Source organism: Denticeps clupeoides, chromosome 17 (assembly GCF_900700375.1).
Source record: "Denticeps clupeoides chromosome 17, fDenClu1.1, whole genome shotgun sequence".
Classification (NCBI taxonomy): Eukaryota; Metazoa; Chordata; class Actinopteri; order Clupeiformes; family Denticipitidae; genus Denticeps; species Denticeps clupeoides.
The window spans coordinates 6095010-6116804 of NC_041723.1; the positions used below are offsets into that span (position 1 = coordinate 6095010).

The 21795-nt window shown below is 45.9% G+C and overlaps 1 protein-coding gene and 1 long non-coding RNA gene across 2 annotated transcripts; one reads left to right on the plus strand and one right to left on the minus strand.

Annotated features, from left to right (window-relative positions):
• Window positions 1–13011: 13011 nt before the first annotated feature.
• Window positions 13012–18169, minus strand: LOC114766730 (uncharacterized). Its single transcript, XR_003742854.1, has 3 exons — window positions 18135–18169; window positions 13420–13595; window positions 13012–13329 (listed from the first exon to the last, which is right to left on the minus strand). It is a non-coding gene; the product is annotated as an uncharacterized LOC114766730 (long non-coding RNA).
• On the plus strand, window positions 17704–20372 carry rag2 (recombination activating gene 2). Its single transcript, XM_028957876.1, has 2 exons — window positions 17704–17775; window positions 18763–20372. The coding sequence occupies exon 2, from the start codon at window positions 18777–18779 to the stop codon at window positions 20370–20372; it is 1596 nt and encodes a 531-aa protein (XP_028813709.1). The 5' UTR covers window positions 17704–17775; window positions 18763–18776.
• The last annotated feature ends 1423 nt before the right edge of the window (window positions 20373–21795 follow it).

Sequence of the window (21795 nt, forward strand, 5' to 3'; positions counted from 1 at the left end):
GAAAGAAGTTACAGCAACCTTGACTGTAGACCATTGAACTTCAGCATTTCAGGATATTTCCATCAATGTTTTCTTTACATATTGCATTCAGAATGAGATGTAACTTATCATTGGTCACAGTGACTTTCAACCACAACATTTTAAATATTTTAATCTTTGAAACCATGTAGACATTTGTCAGTCACAGTGGCCATTACTTTTGACCACCAAATAATTTTCCCAGTTTACCTTTGGTCTTAAGTTCACATTTGTATCATATCTGGAGACATGCCTTGTTCTTGAGACATAGGAGGGGGCAACTTAAGGACTGACAAATGGGAACCTTCCAGACATGGCTGTTATTGTAGAGGAATAAAATTGTAAAAAAACTGACCGTAAGGAGGAGTAAGTGAACAGAATGTGTGATTCCTCCATATGTGACTAATTAACAAGCAACCAGTGGGTTCAGATCCAATACCACAGGTTTCCTTTGAAGAAAGCTTGCCTCACAGTATTTATGGCTCACTCACAGAATGCACTCGGTACAGAGCATCTCGGAACATGAAGCCAAACCATTCCGCACAATTCATCACTTCAGAGTGAAAGTCAGTCCAAAAAAAGGAAATGCCTCAAAGACCTAGAAGGGTTATGAAGTTAAGATTTCACTCCCATCAACAGGAGAAGTAGTCGCAGAAGAAAAAAAAAAAGAGCCAAGACAGCGAAGGGGAATTGGCGGCCCATTGATCTTCAAACGAAAGCCAAAGTTGATGGGAAAATTTGTGCTCTCCTACTTCTTCTACGAATGCTGGGCCACATTTCAGACACACTAAATTATTCCAATTTGAAAAATGTGGGTCAGATAGACAAGTATTTATAGTTGCCTGGTATGAAGAGTGATGGACTGACCTTGGTGAAACCATTGTGTAAATCTTTTTTTTTTTTTTACTTCCTAACTCTGCACGATTTAATTCCTTCTATTACCATCCTGAGGTACCATAGATGACACACTGATCCAAAAGCTTTGTAAGAGAGAGGGATGTGAAGGAAAGGAGCATTGAAGGTGCAGGCCAGAATGAAAAGGCAGAAAAAATAAACTGTACGTAACTCGACACGAGCAGGCGAGGTGCAGGGTGGTACTTGCCATGCATGTGTTGTTGTCACCATGAGATGATCGTCAAGCCCAGCCCCGACCTGCCAGTCATATCTTCCAATCATCTGAAGCAAGGGCCAGCGGGAATCAATCATTAAGCGGACCCACAGCAATATGTGCCACCGCGCCCAATAGCAATATGCGCCATCCATAAGCGTATATAAAACGCTGGCGATTACAATTGCGATTAATGCTCCAAGGTCCCTTTTGACAACAGGGCCTGCAGAATATGGATTGAATATAGAAGAAGAGGCACCGGGTGCCATATTTGGTTTTTTAATTTCATTTTATTTATTTTTTGATACTTTTTCTAAGCTGAGATTGGGGGCAAAAAAAGGAAATGAAAAACCTGCCTGTGCAATTTCCTGCATGCTATGGTGGCGCGGCGGCCCGGGAGGTTGGAAGTGTTCCCCTGTGTGATACATATCACGCCGTTCTCGAAGCAGATATCATGCGCCCCTCACTTTTTATCCATGCACTCCAGGTTTTATTAGCATGGGCGTCCGAATTCCCACAAATACATTCCCCCGGCAGGTTTCTCGAACGTGAGGCCGTCAATAGCATATTAATTAAGACAGAGGTCCAGAGATAAAGGCGCGGGGGTGGCTTCAGGCCTCGTGATCCGTTCTGGTGTGCCCAGCATTCGTTGCAGCACACAATGCGGCCTGTCTCCCAGGAAGGGTATTAAAGGTGGAGGAGAGGAGCGCTCCTGGTGCATCATTGCGCTCATTCGTCTTCATTCTGCTCTCGGAACAAAAACAAAGCAGGAGGGAAGGAAGGGAGAGCGCTCGGAGGCGCGGCCGACTTTGTCTGGGGTCAAACGCGTAATTTGCCCCGACAGTTCGAGCATTTGTGCGGGGGGTCTACCGCAGGTACCACACAGCCTGGAGGCCGGCCCCTCTCAGGCCAGCAGAGTGGTTCGTAGCGTGGGCCTGACACTCGTAGGGTGGCGCGCTTGCGGCCTGCTCTTGCTGTCGCGCCGCGGCACGTGGAGGAAAAGGTGAAAGGAGCATCATGCACTTCGTGTTTCAGTGCATCAAGGCGAATAACGCCGCCGGCCGCTTCGCGCTAGTTAACACCCACAGCCTGGCGTCGTGCACTCCTGGTCCTGCTTTGACTTGTACATGGTGAGGCGGTAACGCCGGGCTTGATTAAATGCCAAACTCAATTATATCACATTATTTGACTTGGGCTCTGCAGGAAAAAAAATACCGACTCGTGGTCGTAATGCCACGGGGTAATGATCGCTGTACGTTAATTTCAAAATGTAATTAGATTTTCTAGACCCTTGTCAATGATCAGCGGCTGAGAAGGAACACGGCGTCATGGTCGAGCGTTCGCTCCTCCGTGATTTAGAAGCAAGCCCCTTGTCACGAGGGGCTGCTGACATTTCCTGACACCTCCTGTCTTGCATACGTGTCTATTAGCGCTAACGTGGCATCCGGCGGCAACGCCATTACCCATCTGTTAGAGGTTTCAGGATCCAGCACCAAACCCAGGCCATCTCTCTGTAAATCTGGCATATGCACCAGGTCTCGTTCCCCCTCGCCACCCCCTGCGCCACCCAGGAATCCGCCTGATCCTGCGGTAAATCCAGCCCTCATCCAGAGCCCTGGGCAGCGAAGGCTGGTGCTGCCTCGCTTGGCTTTAGCAAGGTGACTGGGGGGGGGGGTCCTGTGGGGGATGAGAGAGAATTTACATAAACACTGCTTTAGAGACCGAGAGACCCGCCCACTTCCTCCCCATCTTCCACATCACTTTCCAGCACCCCCCCCCACCCATCGCTCTCTGCGCCGTGATGCTTTATTATCATACGCTTTTATTACCGCATCATTTCGCAACGCTGTAAATCAATGCAACCTTAGCGGTGGACACAGGGATATAAATGTGCAGCGGAGAAGACAGCAGAAATGATCAAACAGCAATAAGCTGCTGCCGACTCCTGTCTCCGACGGTGTTAACCTGTACAGAGGACATGCACATAAATCTGCGACCCGGTCTGATAATCCGGCCTCCCCTGTGAAATCCATCAAGGGCTCAGACAATAAGGTCCATTAGTGGAATAAATGCATTTTTGGGGGAGAGAGAGAGCGAGCGAGGGAGAGTTAAAGTCTCTTTTGTTGTTGATGTGATGGCTTACAGTCATTGTTGGTGAGAGCCCCTCAACCTTTAATCCATAAATGTGGTGGTTTCGGTGTGCAGGTCTCGTCAGAAGATGACTCCGTGGTCTTCACGCGTGTTAAACGTAATCTTGTACGTCACGTATGCTATGAGAGCCAGTGTCATTTGAAGGATAATAAAAGACGCTAACAGCTGAAAGAGGTGTTTTTTTTTTTGTTTTTTTTTTAATCCTCTTTCTAACGCAGCAGCACCTTTGGCACCGATGTAACTCGGCACAATTAGCAGATGCTGCTCTAAGTGACTAAAGACAGACAGCGTCTCTGTGATTGGCTTGTCGAGGAGCGCTGCGAGGCTCCATAAAAGCAGCGGGGCGCCGGGGAATGAAAACTGCTGGATAAATCAGCTCCGGCTGCGCGTTTCCTGAGGTGAAGGGTCTCGCGCGTGCAGGGTAATGGATGCGGCTCGGCTCATAAAAGAGGCGCTGGCGCACACTGCCCCGGCGCCGGAGAACAATGCCGGTGCATTAGGGTGACCTGTCATGGAAAGGCCAGACACACTCAAGTCTCAGGGCACTGGCAGCAGAGAGGCAGTCGGCTGCAATACGATTCCTGCCGAGCGCTGTCATTAGTGCGCCGTGTGCCATATGAGAACGCCACTTATTCTTCAGGTGACATTTTCCATTATCCTGTAGTTAGGCGCTGTTGGGAACGGCATGCCAAGTCGAGCAATATGTTCTACACTCTAAATTAGAGAGCTCTTAAACTCCAAAGGCTCCTCCAGCAGGCTAATTTTTAGTAAATGAGCTGGTGCAACTCAAAGAATATGAATGTTGTGAAAAAAAGGTCATTTGCTTCCGTAATTTAAATTCAAAACCTTCTTATATGCTATATTGATTATATAAAGTGAAATATCTTTTGTTTAATAATGATGGCTCATGGAATGCTTTGTTTTAATTTTTTTTAGAATATTACCCAGAAAAGTGTGGTCATTTTTTGTAAAGTCAACATATAAGTCAGGATTTTGTGAGCAAAATGGCGCCCGGGGAGCAGTATGAAGGGAAGGTACCTTGATCTTAGTGGCACCTTGATGGTTCGGGATTTGAACCCGCAGCCCTTCGGTTCCTCACCCTCTAGGCCACCACTAGCCGAGTTGAACAAAAAAGATGTGTTTAGTCTGGTATGATGTCCAACAAGACAGTGGTGGGCAGAGCTACACACAAAGCAACAGTGACACCCTCAGGACAGGAAAAAAAAATCTAAATCCCAAATCACACGGAGCCAGGCGGTGCCCGTCATCAGACTGTCCTACTGGACACGGTGATGGACCGAAAGTGCAGTCATTGTTCTGCTTTTAATTGTGTTTGTTTAGCAGATGGCCAAAGTGGAACAGATATGCTGAACGGGCACTTTCTCTCTCTCTCTCTCTCTTCCATCTGCCGCCCGCACTACGCCTTGACGTACACGATCATCAAACTGTGGCCCGTCAGAGTGTTGACTCAAGCAGTATTTCCACCAGTATGAGCAGGGGGCAGTGCCCCCTCCGTTACCCAAAGACACAGGAGTAATGGGAGCAGATGCTGATGGCCTCCTGTCCCCCATCGGCCTGCACAGAGAGGGGACAGCAGCGGCAGCAGGGGCGCGTCTGCATTCGGCAGCGCAGCGCGTGACTGGGCGTCACCTGCCGCAGGCTTAACTGTTGCTCTCCCGCAAACCCCCCCCACCGCCCCAAAAAAACGCTGCACCTGTCTCAGGGTGCGTGGGAGGGGAGGGGCTGCCCCCTTTATCTCTCCCCCCGATCGGCAGCTCCAGCTGCTGCGCTAACCGAAGGCCAGTGGTCTGGCCCAGACGTTTCTCTGGGAACCCCACTGGGGTCGTACCTCCAGGTGTTGCACCGAGGCCCAGTTAGCTGTGAACACAGTGCTGCCTTCATTCTGCCTGAAGGCGTGTGACGGTAAAAAACGAATTGTAATAAAACAATCAAAAGCTCATTTTTTTGCATGTAAACAACGTTATTCTTCAACTTTCAATCAAGATGAATGTGGGTGACAGGCCACTTCAGTATTGTAAATCACAATTTGATTGACTATAGCAAAGATTATAATATATTTGAGATGACAGATTTCTGTCCCCTTCCGAGGACATTAGGGACAGGTGGGCACACACCCCATTCATTCACATGCTTACACCTCCAGACAATATAGAGGCCTAGCGGGTATGGAAACCGACCCGTAATCGGAAGGTTGCCGGTTTGTATCCTGAGCTGCCAAGGTGCCACTGAGCAAAGCACCGTCCCCACACGCTGCTCCCCGGGCGCCTTTAATGACTGCCCACTGCTCCCTCATGGGATGGGTTAAATGCAGAGGACACATTTCACTGTTTGCACTGGGTGCTTTGGGGTATCACATGAGGAATTATGAAAGCATATTAAAAATTTTGGAGATGGACTAGTAAATAGGTCAAAATGCCTGTTGCATCTTTGATTTTAACAGCACACTCGTTTGGACTGAATAAAGACCCTCTCCAGCTCCCGGTGGCTCCAAAACGGTTTTAATTAAACAGTCAAAAGATTTTTCAAGTGCTTATTTGCATGGCCCAAAGACACGCGTTGAATCGAACGGGGCCGGCTGAGGGGAATGTTTATTCTGTTTGAGGACTACATTAGGCAGGCTTCGGTCCAAGCGCTGAATCCAAAGAGACTCGGATACAATCTCTCCCGAATGCAAAATCCTGTCAACTGGAATGACAGCCGGAATGACAACTGAAATTCTGTAACAGAAGGCAGGGAGACGTGGTAATACAAATTTACCAAAACCTGCAGCCACTATATACATATAAATTATTTATTTTTATTTTTTTAAATGGATGTGTCTGCTTTCTAACCTTTGACAGGTCTTTATAGAGCACTGAAAAGGTCTAGTCCTTTTTCAGCTTGTTCTTTGCCTTCCACCCACCAATTAAATGGGAGGTGACAGAAACAGACATTAAATATGCAAAGAATCAGACAAGGTAGACATGTTAAATATGCACCCCATTCATTTAATGCTTTAAAAAAGTAAACCTACTGTCATTACGGTACAGAGTGCATGTTCTCGGATGGTCCGATCCTTTTTTTATTATTATTTTTTTGCCATCAAGGCACATGTTCACGTGGTCAAAAAAAAAAAAAAAAAACAGTTGTTTTGCACTAAAACTGTAAATCATCGCACCTAACAGGGAGGAATACTGTCGACAGCATGGGACAAACTGAAGCGCTCGTAACAAGTTCTGAGAATGTCACAAATCACACTGGAAGCACAGATGGAACGACAGAATGCGACCACGAGCAAAAACAAAAAGTAGATTTTTTTTTTGCCCTTACTTGGAAAGATGCTCTGCAAAAAAAAAGAAAGAAGCTTTTTGTTCCAGCAAATAAAGCACAGTCAGATGCTGGTTGTAACAACATGAAATTAATTACTTTCCCGAGTGTTTGCTCAGTGGGACGGCCATGAAGGCATTGTGAGGCACACCGTCCCCGGCCTCTGCTGGAAAGCCCACAAAGTGACGACGGCTGTGTGAACTCTGCCAGCCCGCACCCCTGTGCGCCTGTGATTTCGCCGGAGGTCGCCAATCCCGTGGCGGGCTTGGTCCCTGTAAACACCATGATTACCGCAGGCCCGAGAGATGATGCTATTAAGCTTTGCCCACCTTCGGTCCCTGTTGTGCCTTTGAAACTGCGAATTAAACCGCCCCACCAGAATACATGGTTAAAGGGGCATATCCTTCGCTGATGTTTGCGTGATGATTTCAGTTCAGCATGTGCGCACATCGGTCACAACTGGCCTGAGCTGCTTCTGTACAGTGCATGCTCTAATGAAGGTAATACAACGTCTCGATTCTCTACCCTTGGGGTGGTAGTAGCCTAGTGGGTAACACACTCGCCTATGAACCAGAAGACCCGGGTTCACCCTTCAACCCTAACCTTACATTTGACCTTATAGCTAACATTCCTCTATAAATTAACTCTGCTCAATTAATTTCTTATTTCGAAAATTGGATTATTCTGATGTATTCAAGGGGCTATTACAAGATTATTATTAAAAGTGACACTACACTTGTTACCACTGTCAGACACAGTGTAATAAGTCGCCAACAAATGACACACTTAAATTGTTTTTTCTTTGTATTAGAGTTAAAGTAAATCTATTTTGTTGGATTGTGTGTCCCCAGATCCTCGTAGTGGCTGCAGGGCATGTGGGACTTTGTGTGTATGTGTGTGTTGTACCTGGTCATCAGAGGTAATTTGTCCCTGCCCTCTGGCACTGGAGGACAGTTCTAACTGGATATGGTGGCAGGAGGGAGTGATGGCCGGCACCTCCTCTCCTACCTGCCCTGGAAGCACCATGTGACCTGTGGAAAAGGGCAATGCGTGAGTTCAGTGAGCGCCCCTGAGGCTCAGCAGACGATGAAGCTGTCCCTGAGGCTGTCTGTAGATACCTGAGAAAGCGCTGAACACTACCGGAGTCCCAGTCGAGGCTCGGCATCAAGAAGCAAATAAATGAATAAAATACCTTCGGGGATAAAAAGGGCTTTAACAGTATGCCGTTTACCATGGTGGCCTACACAGCCAAAGGCAAACTCCACGGCGCCTGCTCACTATGGATGGTTATAAAACAGAGCACTACAGGCATCTTTGGAAACCTGAAAAATGAAACACAATGACAGTGGGTGTACAGTCCCCTCCCCCAATGAGTCTGGTTTTACAATCCACTAAAAGACATTTCTATCAAAAGGGCATCCAGCTTCCTGTAATTATACCGGTTCGACAAAGCAAACCATTTCTAATGGAAAAAGACAGCTTTCCCTTGGGATTAATAGACCTTGATGCAGAATCTTGCAGAAGGTCAAGTCGCCATGCAAATTCTCAGTGAGATCGGCTAGATTATGTGACCTTTAAAATGCCTGCTGGTTCAGAATCTGTGAAATATGGCACACATTAGTACAAATATGCAGGACATCTGTGTGACCAGAGTATAGTTGTCTGTAATGTGTCTCGTGGTTGAGCAAACTTGCAACAGCCAGTGTCACTTATGGAACGTACCAAGTCATGCACTGATTGGTCATAGCACTATGACCACCGGCATGATATTGAGAATATCCCCCATAAAGAGTCTTAAGACATAGACTCCACTAGACCTCTGTAGATATTCTGTAGTATCTGCCACCAAGCTGCTAGTAGCAGATCCTGTAAGTTCTGTCACAACTATGGCGAGGCAGGTGAACGGAGATGTCAAGAAAAGATGACGAGGAAGAAGGACGCATGCGCACAACGTCACAAAACCGGGGTTTAATCGGTTATAAACAGGACAGGGAAGACATCCGGCAACTGGTGAGCATGTAACATGACAAAGACCCGACCATGAACAGAAACGAACAGGGCAGCTTTATACAATGAGACACAGGTGAAAACGATTAGGGGACATTACACAGGACTACCGTGAAACTCCTTCCGGACCAGGTCATGACAGTACTCCCCCCTCTTAGGCACGACACCTGGCGTGCCTGCCAAAACAGTCCACGAACGAGGGAAGGAAGTCTATACACTGAGTATTTATGGATAGAGTGGACGATGAGATGAGTAGAATCGATTTGAGACAAGATGAGAAGAGAAGAGAAGATGAACAGCTGAGATGAATGATAAATGAATGTCCGGACCAGGTCATGGCATTCTATAAGTTGTGAGATGGTGCCTCTGTGGATCACACCTGATTTTCCAGCCCATCTCTCAAATTCTGGATTGAACTGAGATCTGGCGCATTTGGGTGCCAAGTTAACGCCTCAAAACTGTGGCTGTGATCCTCATCAACATCATTTAACTAGTTTGCAGTGAGGCACGGCTAAATATCCTGTTCATGGAGAGCACTGCCACCAGAGAATACTGCTGGGGTGTACTTGGTCAGCGACAATGTTAGACCAGCTGCACTCCACATGAGTGCAGGAGTCATTGTCCAAAGCCTCACATTCGCTCCGCCTGACTTGCACCCTTCCCATAGTGCACTCTGGGGTCTTATCCGGGTAAATGAAATAAATGATGCTGTTCCATGGTCCGGTTCGGATGCCTGCATGCCCACTCTGGGTCAGCATGGGCATCCTGAGTGGTGTGCAGTTGCACAGTCCCCGACACAACAAACCGATTCGGTTACAATGGACTTGTAATGAGACAGTGTCCTATGAGGTTATGCTGGCCAGATTAAAGGACTAAAACTCTGAGCCGTTCTGACTTCTAACTGGCAAACTTGATGTGTGTAAATTGAGGACTACAGTTTTGTTCCTTGCGCTTATTCAAGAAACATTGTTACATTTGATTAGTGTGTTTTCTATGTTGTATTTGGACCAATAACCCTCTATGGTTATGTAATTGTATTGCATGACCTTCCTTTTTGTTGTACCCTTGCTTTGTACTGTAATACATGAACCATGCATCTTAGTTACTAAATAAAAACTTTAATTCTGAAAAAACTGTTTTTTTTTTTTGCTTGCTGTATGAATTATAAATGTTTACACACTGTAACAAGAAAATCAATAATATTCACTTTCCCTGCCTGTGTACTTACTGGAGCCTTAATGCTACACCTATTCACCATTTCAATGCAGGTGCTTTAGGAGATGATTTAACACTATTACTGCATTATGGCAATATCCTTTTAAAAAAAAACAGGAATCACCTCTCCTTTCAGCTTTATAGAAGTTCCCCTGGGAGTCTATACACAGATAACAGTGAGGGGGATGAGTCAGGCTTCCGACAAAACAAAAAACCCACAGAGGGCCGTGTCTGTCCTCTTAGCTGCGAAAGGACGGCTGCCGAGTCGCCTGAGACTGCCATCAAAAGCGGGAATTATGACTGAGACCCTCCTCTGCCTACCTCTTCAAACCCCACCCCCATCAGCTCTGGGTGGGTGGGGCGGTGGGGTCATTGCTGATCTTCTCAATTAAACTGATAATTACTCTTGCAGCGAAAGTCATACCCTGGGTTGTTGGGAGAGGCCCAGGCATTTGGGGACGGTTGCGAGGTCGAGCCCGAGCTCAGAGACTGATCCGTGATGAGCCTGTTCTCTCAGAGGACCCAAAATCCCACTCTGCGGATGACAGCACCACATAGCGCAAGGTCATTAGCGATCTTTGTCGAATAAATAAATATATAAAAGCATGCAATGCCGCATCCTAATGACTTTGGATGTCGCAGGACTGCGAGTGGGCCAGAAACTGTGTACAGCGAATGTCGGCTTATATTGAAATACATGAAGTGATGTAAGTATCAAAGCGACGCTTTCGCGAGGTTAACCCGGAACGTATTCTGCAAGGAGAGAAAAAAACAAAAAAAAACAGCACGTTCTCCATCATTGTCAGAGGACCTCATTTGGATGCGAGGTGATGCGCTCGTCATTGATCCGACGGAAAAGGCAATTACAGCATCCTCCGAGCGAAGCCCGGGCCTCCTCTCCGCAGCCCTGTACCGCGCTTTACGCGCAGACACGGCGACAAGAATAAGTAGCCGTGCTAATAAAGGTGAAACTGGGCGGCCTGCGTTCTGGTAGTCAGCAGCTCAGAGTGGCAGAGGAAATGACACTGGCTGTCACGAGCCAAGCAAGACTCAACCTGGTCATTTCACAGTTTTGCCAAAGCCCCCCCATCTGGAATACAAACCCACCCAGTTTGTGATAAAAGTCTGATTACTGAAGGGTCTGTGCCGCTTCACGTTCCTCAGGCCTTGTGTTCCACTCATTCAAGTCCCCAAGACCCACATTAAGCCCCGCTTTAGCACCTCACTGGCCCAGGCTTCTAATAATGTGGAAAAAGCAGAATCCGAGGAAAATCAATGCCTGGCGTAGTGAGGTCTCCTAACTGATGATCGCTACATGCGCATGTGCACAGCGGGCTACATAAGACACGATTAGACTGAACCATGAGCCCCAATACAAACACAATCAATCAATACTCATCTCTCCTTTCTATCCAGCTGCACATGCTCTATTGTGCCTTGAAAGTAGTGCAACTAACATCAGTATTGCAACTGTCTATATTTGCATTGGGTATTTTAGTTTACCAAATCTCATAGACTCTTCATATTACTAAATACTGTACATGATTTTGGATATACATTCTACTAAAGTTATGCATCTTCTTTTGCTTGATGATTTGATTTGATAATGATTATCAACTTATTTTATTATAAATTGAAAATAATACAGGGAGTGCAGAATTATTAGGCAAATTAGTATTTTGTCCACATCATCCTCTTCATGCATGTTGTCTTACTCCAAGCTGTATAGGCTCGAAAGCCTACTACCAATTAAGCATATTAGGTGATGTGCATCTCTGTAATGAGAAGGGGTGTGGTCTAATGACATCAACACCCTATATCAGGTGTGCATAATTATTAGGCAACTTCCTTTCCTTTGGCAAAATGGGTCAAAAGAAGGACTTGACAGGCTCAAAAATAGTGAGATATCTTGCAGAGAAATGCAGCACTCTTAAAAGTGCAAAGCTTCTGAAGCGTGATCATCGAACAATCAAGCGTTTCATTCAAAAAAGTCAACAGGGTCGCAAGAAGCGTGTGGAAAAACCAAGACGCAAAATAACTGCCCATGGACTGAGAAAATTCAAGCGTGCAGCTGCCAAGATGCCACTTGCCACCAGTTTGGCCATATTTCAGAGCTGCAACATCACTGGAGTGCCCAAAAGCACAAGGTGTGCAATACTCAGAGACATGGCCAAGGTAAGAAAGGCTGAAAGACGACCACCACTGAACAAGACACACAAGCTGAAATGTCAAGACTGGGCCAAGAATTCTCAAGACTGATTTTTCTAAGGTTTTATGGCCTGATGAAATGACAGTGAGTCTTGATGGGCCAGATGGATGGGCCTGTGTCTGGATTGGTAAAGGGCAGAGAGCTCCAGTCTGACTCAGACGCCAGCAAGGTGGAGGTGGAGTACTGGTTTGGGCTGGTATCATCAAAGATGAGCTTGTGGGGCCTTTTCGGGTTGAGGAAGGAGTTAAACTCCCAGTCCTACTGCCAGTTTCTGGAAGACACCTTCTTCAAGCAGTGGTACAGGAAGAAGTCTGCATCCTTCAAGAAAAACATGATTTTCATGCAGGACAATGCTCCATCACACGCGTCCAAGTACTCCACAGCGTGGCTGGCAAGAAGAAAAACTAATGACATGGCCTCCTTGTTCACCTGATCTGAACCCCATTGAGAACCTGTGGTCCATCATCAAATGTGAGATTTACAAGGAGGGAAAACAGATCCGATATATATATGTTTAATTTTAATTTAAGTATTAAATTGCCACAGAGAGCTTAGTTTAAATAAGATCTTAATTAAGCATAATTAATCTGCACATTTAATTTGCTGCATTTATACAGAACAGCTATTTGTCCAGCACCAAACCTAAACACCCACTTTATAGGACTGCAGAAATAGCCTATAACACAGATCTTTTCTGATCAAATGACCACTAATGACATTAATATTTGGGTGAGAGACCATTCTCAACATTGCATGATGTTGCATTTAGTAAGATGGTGTCACTGCTGCGTAGCAAAGTGGTCCACCGCCCAAACGTACTCAGCAATCATTAAAATATACACATACAGTAATAATAATATTATAAATAAAGTATTTAACGAGCAAGCATGGGAGCCAAGTTCTCAGCATTTCCTAAATGAAGATGATGTTTCTGGAATTTTAACAGCGCCGAGAGCTCTGGCATGGCGGTGAAGAAGCAGCGCGTTAAGGGCCAGAAGGAGGTGGTGAGGGCGACGGAGCAGAAGTGCTAATGCACTGCATTTCTTTGACTTTGATTGAAGGAGAGGAGCGATGCCCGCCCGAGCCCCTGTCAGCTCGGCATGCTGGGATGCGAGACGGAAATCCATAAGCCAGCGACCTCCACCTGATCAGCAGGCAGGCCGAGTCGACCCTGCCGTCCTCGCTGCTGCGCCGCTTCCTCTCCTCCGCCCTCAGTCGCCGAGAGACGGAACGTCGGGGCGGGGGCGACCGCAGAGTCCTGAGGTGGCCGGCAGATGTCTGCCCATCACAGGCCCTGCAAGGAAAACAGCGGGGAGGAGGGAACCGGGGGCTAAGCCATGCAGATGCTTGTTTACACAGATGATGCCGACTCTGCTGAACTGACCTGGGGTCAGGCGTGTGAACCAAGCCAGGAACTGCTCGTAGGTCTGCTCAGAGGAGCGGCACGCCAGATCCGGGGCGACACTCACTGCCTTCTCATGGAGCTCCGTGCCTCTCTCCGCCACCGGCGTCGCTCCTGCCCAAATGTTTTACGGTTGACCGACAGCGAACGCATGAGAGCTGAAAAGAGAGGAGTGAGTGCGGGGCCGAGGCTGATTAGGCCGTGGACGATGAGTGTTGATAATTAGACCTGTGTTAATCCCGCCGGCGTAACAATGATCACGAATTCCACCGACCCCTCCGGTTGTCCAATCACCACAACCTTTCCACAAAACCTTGACTTTCAAATCAGAATTTGTGGTGTTAGTAGATTAACCGCATTTATCAGACGCCCTTATCCAGAACGACTTACAATCAGTAGTTACAGGGACAGTCCCCCCCTGGAGCAACTCAGGGTTAAGTGTCTTGCTCAGGGACACAATGGTAGTAAGTGGGATTTGAACCTGGGTCTTCTGCTTCATAGGCGAGTGTGTTACCCACTAGGCTACTACCACCCTAGTTAGTAGCCTAGTGAGTAACACACTCACCTCAGTTTCAAATCCCACTTACTACCATTGCGTCCCTGAGCAAGGACACTTAACCCTAAGTTGCTCCAGCGGGGGACTGTCCCTGTAACTACTGATTGTAAGTCGCTCTGGATAAGGGCGTCTGATAAAAATGCTGTAAATGTAAATGTAAAAATCCATTCACAGGCGCGTACACAGATGAGAGGAAGGGAGTTTGTACAGCCTGTAACATAACAAAAAAGTCCTTTAAACATTTACGTTTGGATCTATGCTCTCGCCGACTGGGCATGGCTGACCAGGTGGCAGTATAGAAATAGAATTAAACAGCACCGCATGCGTGTCCACTTTGGAAACGTAGAGGAGGTCAGGCTGCCACGCCCGGTGACATGGATGACTTGCGTTTACTAGAGAAAAGTGCTGCTTCAATCTCCCTGGAACGAGCTGACTTTCACTTTCAGCGTATTATCATAAAAAGGCGTAAAAATAAATATTATTTTCACTTTCGCACACAATTATAGTCCCAAAAACTGCTGTTTTTTTTTTTTTTTTTAGAAAAGTTACTGCCTAATCAGGCATTTTAGACCCCAACGGCCCCCAAAAATGAGGCTGTGAAGTCCTGGAGGGACTGATTAGGGTGGAAAACAATCGCTGAGCTTCCCTTCCAGGCACTGACATTAAACGGCAATAAACAAAAGGACGCGTTACGGCAGCCGGGGCCTGCGAACGGCCGCGCCGCCATTCGTCAGAGGCCTGCTGCGGGCGAGACCCCGTCAGGTGGCGAGGCATTACAGGAGACAGGAGCAGGTGCCGGAGCAGACGCTAATTACGCCGCTCCATCAATTATGCCGCACGAATCCCATGGGGCCCCGCCGCTCCACCCACTCGCACGCAATTGTATTGTGTGGAACATGCCGTCGTTTTTCTTTTTTTTTGCTTCTCCACAGTGCCGCAATGCATGTCTCACCAGATACAAGTGTACAGTACAGGCCAAAAGTTTGGACGCACCTTCTCATTCAATGAAACTATGAATGAACACATGTGGAGTTATGTACTTAACAACAAAAGGTAAAATAACTGAAAACATGTTTAATATCCTAGTTTCTTTGCTCTGATTACTGCTTTGCACACTCTTGGCATTCTCTCGAGGTCGTCACTTGAAATGCTTTTCCAACAGTCTTGAAGGAGTTCCCAGAGGTGTTTAGCACTTGTTGGCCCCTTTGCCTTCACTCTGTGGTCCAGCTCACCCCAAACCATCTCGATTGGGTTCAGGTCCGGTGACTGTGGAGGCCAGGTCTCCATTTTTTGTTAAGTACATAAATCCACATGTGTTTATTCATAGTTTTGATGCCTTCAGTGAGAATCTACCAATGTAAATGGTCATGAAAATAAAGAAAACACATTGAATGAGAAGGTGCGTCCAAACTTTTGGCCTGTACTGTATATGGGATGCATGAAGACACATCCCCGCGGTGGGTTCGGGCATTAGAAGAAATTCCACACTTTCAATTTTTTTTTGGGGGGGGGGGGCACTGGGGAGAATGTTACTTCACTCCACTCCTCCACTTGCTGCTTTATTCGACTGACTCCCTCCCTCCCTCCCTCCCTCCGCTCCAGCACGCAGGTGCACTGCTGGTTGTGTTGTTCGGCACTAACGTTCTACCAGGCACTTGTGGTTGCAGCCTTTACTTCGCGCACACACACACAAACACACACACACACACACTCCTCTAACACAATAACATTATGCTAATGAGCTCTAGACAGCTGCTACCCACTTTCTCGGCCTCTTCCCATGCGTGTGTATTCCTTGCCCTCCTTTCTGCCCGGCCTCTGTCTGAAGAGAGCCGTGAAATGGTTAATGGAATCTAGGCGCATGCAGGAAATGAGCAGGATCGTTCATTAAATGTCGGTGACAGCGCCGCTCTACAGGTTTGGCCTCGGGTGTTGCACAGCATGAGCGGGTGGGTGTACAAGTTGCCCACGGCCAGCGCATGTCCCTTCCCCTCTCAACGCTGCTGTAAGAACGTATGACAGATGTTTTATGGATTGCCTTGGTCACAAAAGCCATCTGGAAAAGGTGCAGGGTGTGAGGTTTGGTAGGCTGAAAAGCTTCTATCTGCCAAAGCTGTGAACTAATGAACGATCTCCTACAAGAAAAGGTCCATGGATGGAGAACAATGTTGTATTGCTGCTCAGAGGACAATGGGATAACCAAGTCTCTTTTCTCTGTACACATAATGTCATAGTTTTGTGAAATTCTGCAATAAATGCTTTATGTAAATCAATAATCAATGCCTGACATATGGGGTATTTTGGAAGGTTTTTGCAGTTAGGTTTTTATTTCACCCTCCACCCTCCACAAATACACTGAAAAAAGTCAACCGTAGCTGTTGCTTGTTTAATGTGTTTTTTCTCAATAAAGAAGCTTTATGTAAATCAATAATCAATGCCTGACATATGGGGTATTTTGGGAGTTTTTTGAAGTTAGGTTTTTATTTTGCCCTCCACCCTCCACAAATACACTGAAAAAAGTCACGATTTTATAGTTTTTTGCTTTACTTTACTATAATGCTACTGAAAACAGGTTTAAATAATCTGTCACACTTCACTTTACTTTACTTTACCCTGCACCCAATCAAGTCCATCAATGTTGAAAAAGGTTCTCAATTAGGCCTTTCAAGCATCATCTACCCAACGGACTAAATGTCTCTGGATGACAGCATGAAAATCTTCATTCAGATAGTCAGGCTGTAAGCAGGCAGAAGTCCATGAAGAACAACACCATTACTGAGCACATAAATAAAACTTGCACTTCCCTAAGATGAAGTCAAATACACTGAAAAAAAGTCAATCGTAGCTTGTTTAATGTGTTTCTTTTCTCAATAAAGAAGTTAAAACATTTATTAGTTTGCTCTTTTAAGCTAAGCTGCCTAATTTATGCTTATGAGTATATATATATATATATATATATATATATATATATATGTGTGTGTGTGTGTGTGTGTGTGTGTGTGTGTATATATATATATATATAAAGATTTTATAGTTTTTTACTTTACTTTGCTATAATGCTACTGACAACAGGTTTGTTTGCTTTATTCACATTACAGCAATGCAAAAAATATTAGGTGTGACAGATAATTTTTTTTAAGTTGAGCCAGTATTTTTATCTTTCAGTGTATGATCCTGTCCTTTTTTACTGTCTATACACACACATATATATATACGCACAGAGTATATATACGCTATATACACAGTATCCTCAGTAACATGTAGAATAAAACAGCAAATGCCATAAATCAGCAATACAGTACAGTAAACATTTTAGAAAACATTTTCATCAGTACACTTTTTTAAATTATGGACTAATTATGGGTGGTAGTAGCCTAGTGGGCCTATGAACCCGAAGACCCAGGTTCAAACCCCACTTACTACCATTGTGTCACTGAGCAAGATGCTTATCCCTGAGTGTCTGATAAATGCCTTAAATATAAGTGTACTCAAGAGGATTTCCATTAATTCCCTGTATTAACAACATCCTTTACTAAACAAGTACATTTTGTATATTGCATGCAAATGTATGTTGCAATTATTAGTCACAAATGTCACACACCATAAAGACAGTTGTTATTGAGGCACAGACACCTGCGAGCGGTCACAGACCGTTAAGCTGCACTCGGATCCAGCCGAGCTTCACACACACCGCCGACTCGGACCGCCGACTCGGACTCGGCTTGCTCACGACTCGCCCAGAATCTGAACGCGGTTCGCGTCGCTCGGGACCCGAGTAACAGGTACGGGCGGGTGAAGGGGAGGCTGGCGCCGGTAACTTCGGCCACCTGTTATCTCGCCGTGCGGAAGAATAATTAAAACCGCACTGACATGGGGGCTTAAAGCGCGTTTCTATGTGGATGATGAGTGAAAATGGTAACTTTACGAATGTACCTACCATGAACGCACCATGCGATGCTCGGTATTTGGAGCAGGATGCTAACTGTTTATATGTAGTAAAACGAATTTCTCAAAATGACATTATTCCTTCACAACCGAACATTTTCATGGAGTGATACCGTAGAGCTTCGTCATATTACATGCAGAAGAGTGAACCGTTCAAGGCAGAACTATATCGGTCACTGTTTAAAAAGTTTCCTACCACTTGAACGCACCGCGGACGTCAGGCAACACGTCCCGAAAGGAGTTGTGGGAAATGAGGCGTCAGACGCACTATATGCACGGGGAAGTGGGAAGTAAAGACTACAAGCGGCGTGCGCGTGAAAGTGCATCGGTCGGAACTTTCCGGAGAAAACCAGACTGCGTTGTGTCGTGTGGTTTTTTATTGCATTTACACTAATATAAATCACATTTAGAAAACGATCAATACAGGGAATACAGGTTTATACGTACAAATTTTCAATAATAAAAACAAACAAATTCATTGTCGTCAGATCGTTTAAAATATTGTTATTCATTACTGCTCAATAGGCAGGTGAAGGCGAAGACTGAAGCAAAGTTTGCTTACATCTATAAAATACTACAAATGTTCCCTCAAAAATGTGGATAGTTTGGCCTACGTATAATAAAAGTAGAAATAATAATAAGTAACTTATAATATTATAATAATAGCTGTACTTAATATTAGACTAGATCAAAAGGCTAAGCAGCATTACACTAGGGAATGCTTCATTGTCATCATTCTTTATCTACCATATATAATAATGTATATGCATTTACTGTATAAAATGATTCTCATCACCTCCGTTCTGTTCTGTGTCTCTCCACAGTTCTCTGCAGCAACATGTCCCTGCAGCCAGTGACTGCGGTGAACTGTGCAGGTGTGGTGCAGCCTGGCAGCTCCTTGCTGCAGCTGGAGGGAGAAGTTTTTCTACTTGGCCAGAAAGGCTGGCCTAAGCGCTCTTGCCCCACTGGGGTCTTTGGTGTGCGGCTGAAAAATGGGGAACTCCGACTCCGCGCTATCTCCTTCTCCAACAACTCCTGCTACATCCCGCCGCTACGCTGCCCTGCAGTTGCGCACTTGGAGGCCCGAGATGGAAGTCCTGAGATGGCTCTGGTCCATGGTGGAAGGACACCCAACAATGAGCTGTCTGCGAGCCTTTATATGCTGAGCGTGGACAGCCGTGGCTGCAATCGCAAGGTGACACTGCGGTGCCAAGAGAAGGAGTTGGTGGGGGAGCTTCCAGGACCTCGTTATGGCCATACCATCACTGTGGTTCATAGTCGAGGCAAGAGGGCCTGTGTCCTTTTTGGTGGCAGGAGATACATGCCTCCAGGACAAAGGACTACAGAGAACTGGAACAGCATGGTGGACTGCCCACCTCAGGTCTTTCTCATTGACCTGGAGTACGGGTGCTCTTCAGCTCACACTGTTCCTGAGTTGGGTGATGGCCAGTCGTTCCACCTGGCCTTGGCGAGAGAAGATTCAGTCTACTTCCTGGGTGGCCACACCTTATCGTCAGACTCCCGTCACCCTCGTCTTTACCGCCTGCGCGTTGAGTTATTCCTGGGAAGCCCTAAAATCTCCTGTGATGTTCTGGACCATGGCCTCTCCATCACCAGTGCCATTGCCATACGCATCGGTTCTGGTCATGAGTACATTGTCCTCGGGGGATATGAGTTTGATCAAAGGAAACGTATGGAGTGCAGCTCTGTGGTCCTGGACAACAATGGGATCCACATTCAACTGAGGGAGGCGCCGGAGTGGACGACTGAGATCAGCCACAGCCGCACCTGGTTTGGTGGAACCCTTGGGAAAGGTACCGCATTAATCGCGATTCCATCAGAAGGAAATCCTGCCCCACCTGATGCCCACTATTTCTACCACGTGAGCTTTGAGCAGGAAGAAGTTGGTGAGGATGGGATTCAGGGCTGTAGCCAGGAATCGCCCGATTTTGAAGACTCTACCCCTCTGGAGGACTCAGAGGAGCTCTACTTTGGCCGTGATCCGCACGAGCTGGAGGGCAGCAGCGATGGGGAGGGAGGCACTTACAACGAGGAGGATGAGGAGGATGAGTCTCAGACAGGCTACTGGATAAAATGCTGCCTCAGCTGCCAGGTGGACGCCAACACCTGGGAGCCCTTCTATTCCACCGAGCTCAGCCGCCCTGCCATGATCTTCTGCTCCAAGGGCGAGGGCGGTCACTGGGTTCATGCCCAGTGTATGGAGATGTCTGAGAGCGTTCTCCAGTGCTTCTCCCAGAACAGTGCCAAGTACTTCTGCCTGGAGCACGGTGGTCTCCCCCGACAAGAGAGAACCCCTCCCCGGCAGGTGATGCCCTTGAAGCGCATTCCCATGAAGGCACTTCATCGCAGAGCACCTGTCAATCTGCATTTGACCCCAGCCAAGAAGAGCCTCTTGAGGAGGCTTTTTGACTGATGTCCACTGAGCACAGCATTAGAGTTTATCTCATTTCTTCCTTAATAATGTTTATTGACCATGTAAAATGTAAGATGTGTGATTTTTCTTTTGTAATGCTGCATTTTTTTATGAATTGCAACTGTAATGTCATTAAAATGAATGAATAAAAATTTTCAAAATTTCAAAAGGCCAAAAGTTTAGACACACCTTCTCATTCAATGTGTTTTCTTTATTTCCATGACCATTTACGTTGGTAGATTCTCACTGAAGGCATCAAAACTATGAATGAACACATGTAGAGTTATGTACTTAACAAAAAGGGTGAAATAACTGAAAAAATATTTTACATTCTAGTTTCTTCAAAATATCCACCCTTTGCTCTGATTACTGCTTTGCACACTCTTGGCATTCTCTCGATGAGCTTCAAGAGGTCGTCACCTGAAATGGTTTTCGAACAGTCTTGAGGGAGTTCCCAGAGGTGTTTAGCACTTGTTGGCCCCTTTGCCTTCACTCTGCGGTCCAGCTCACCCCAAACCATCTCGCCTGGGTTCAGGTCCGGTGACTGTGGAGGCCAGGTCTCCACTTTTTGTTAAGTACATAACTCCACATGTGTTCATTCATAGTTTTGATGCCTTCAGTGAGAATCTACCAACGTAAATGGTCATGGAAATAAAGAAAACACATTGAATGACAAGGCGTTTCCAAACTTTTGGCCTGTACTCTATGTATAGAAGAATGAATAAGAAAATAGTGTGTATTATTCATATTGTTTTATTCAGACAGTACACTTTAATACAGACAAATCCACTCAAAAATCAAGAGGACAATGAATGTACAATGACGGGGAAAAGCTCAATATTGTCATTGTTTCACTTCAATAAATGAGCTCGCAAAGTGCAAGACTTAAAAAAACAACAAAAGCAAATGAAATTACAAAATAAATGGCAGTGAGAATGTTTCATAATGTGGTAGAAATTAGAATGAAAAAGCCTGCTGTGGATCATCATTCTTTCTTTACAAGATTGATAGAGCATCTGCAACCAGCTATATCGATCATCTTTCATTTTTGCCGCAAATTACATTTGAAAACAACATAAAGAAGTGTACAGTAACACAATAGATGCAGATCAGGGAAAAACAATGATGACTTTTTACCTTTTTAATGGCTAAGCCAAGATTAAACATGGAACAAACACGGGCACATGCAACATTACACAATGCCTCCAAAAAAAAGCAATATGGCTTATCAATCCACTTAGCAGGCGTCTCTCACGCGCTTGCACGGCAAAACATTAAGGAAATGAGGTAACGCTCCTCAGACGAAAAACATTTTTCTGGAAGAGAATGCGTCGAGCACGAAGTATCGAGTGCCAGTGCTCCATGCGAGATTGCAAGAGTGGCACACAGCAAGTGCTTCTCCAGGCAGGCTCTGGGCAGCATA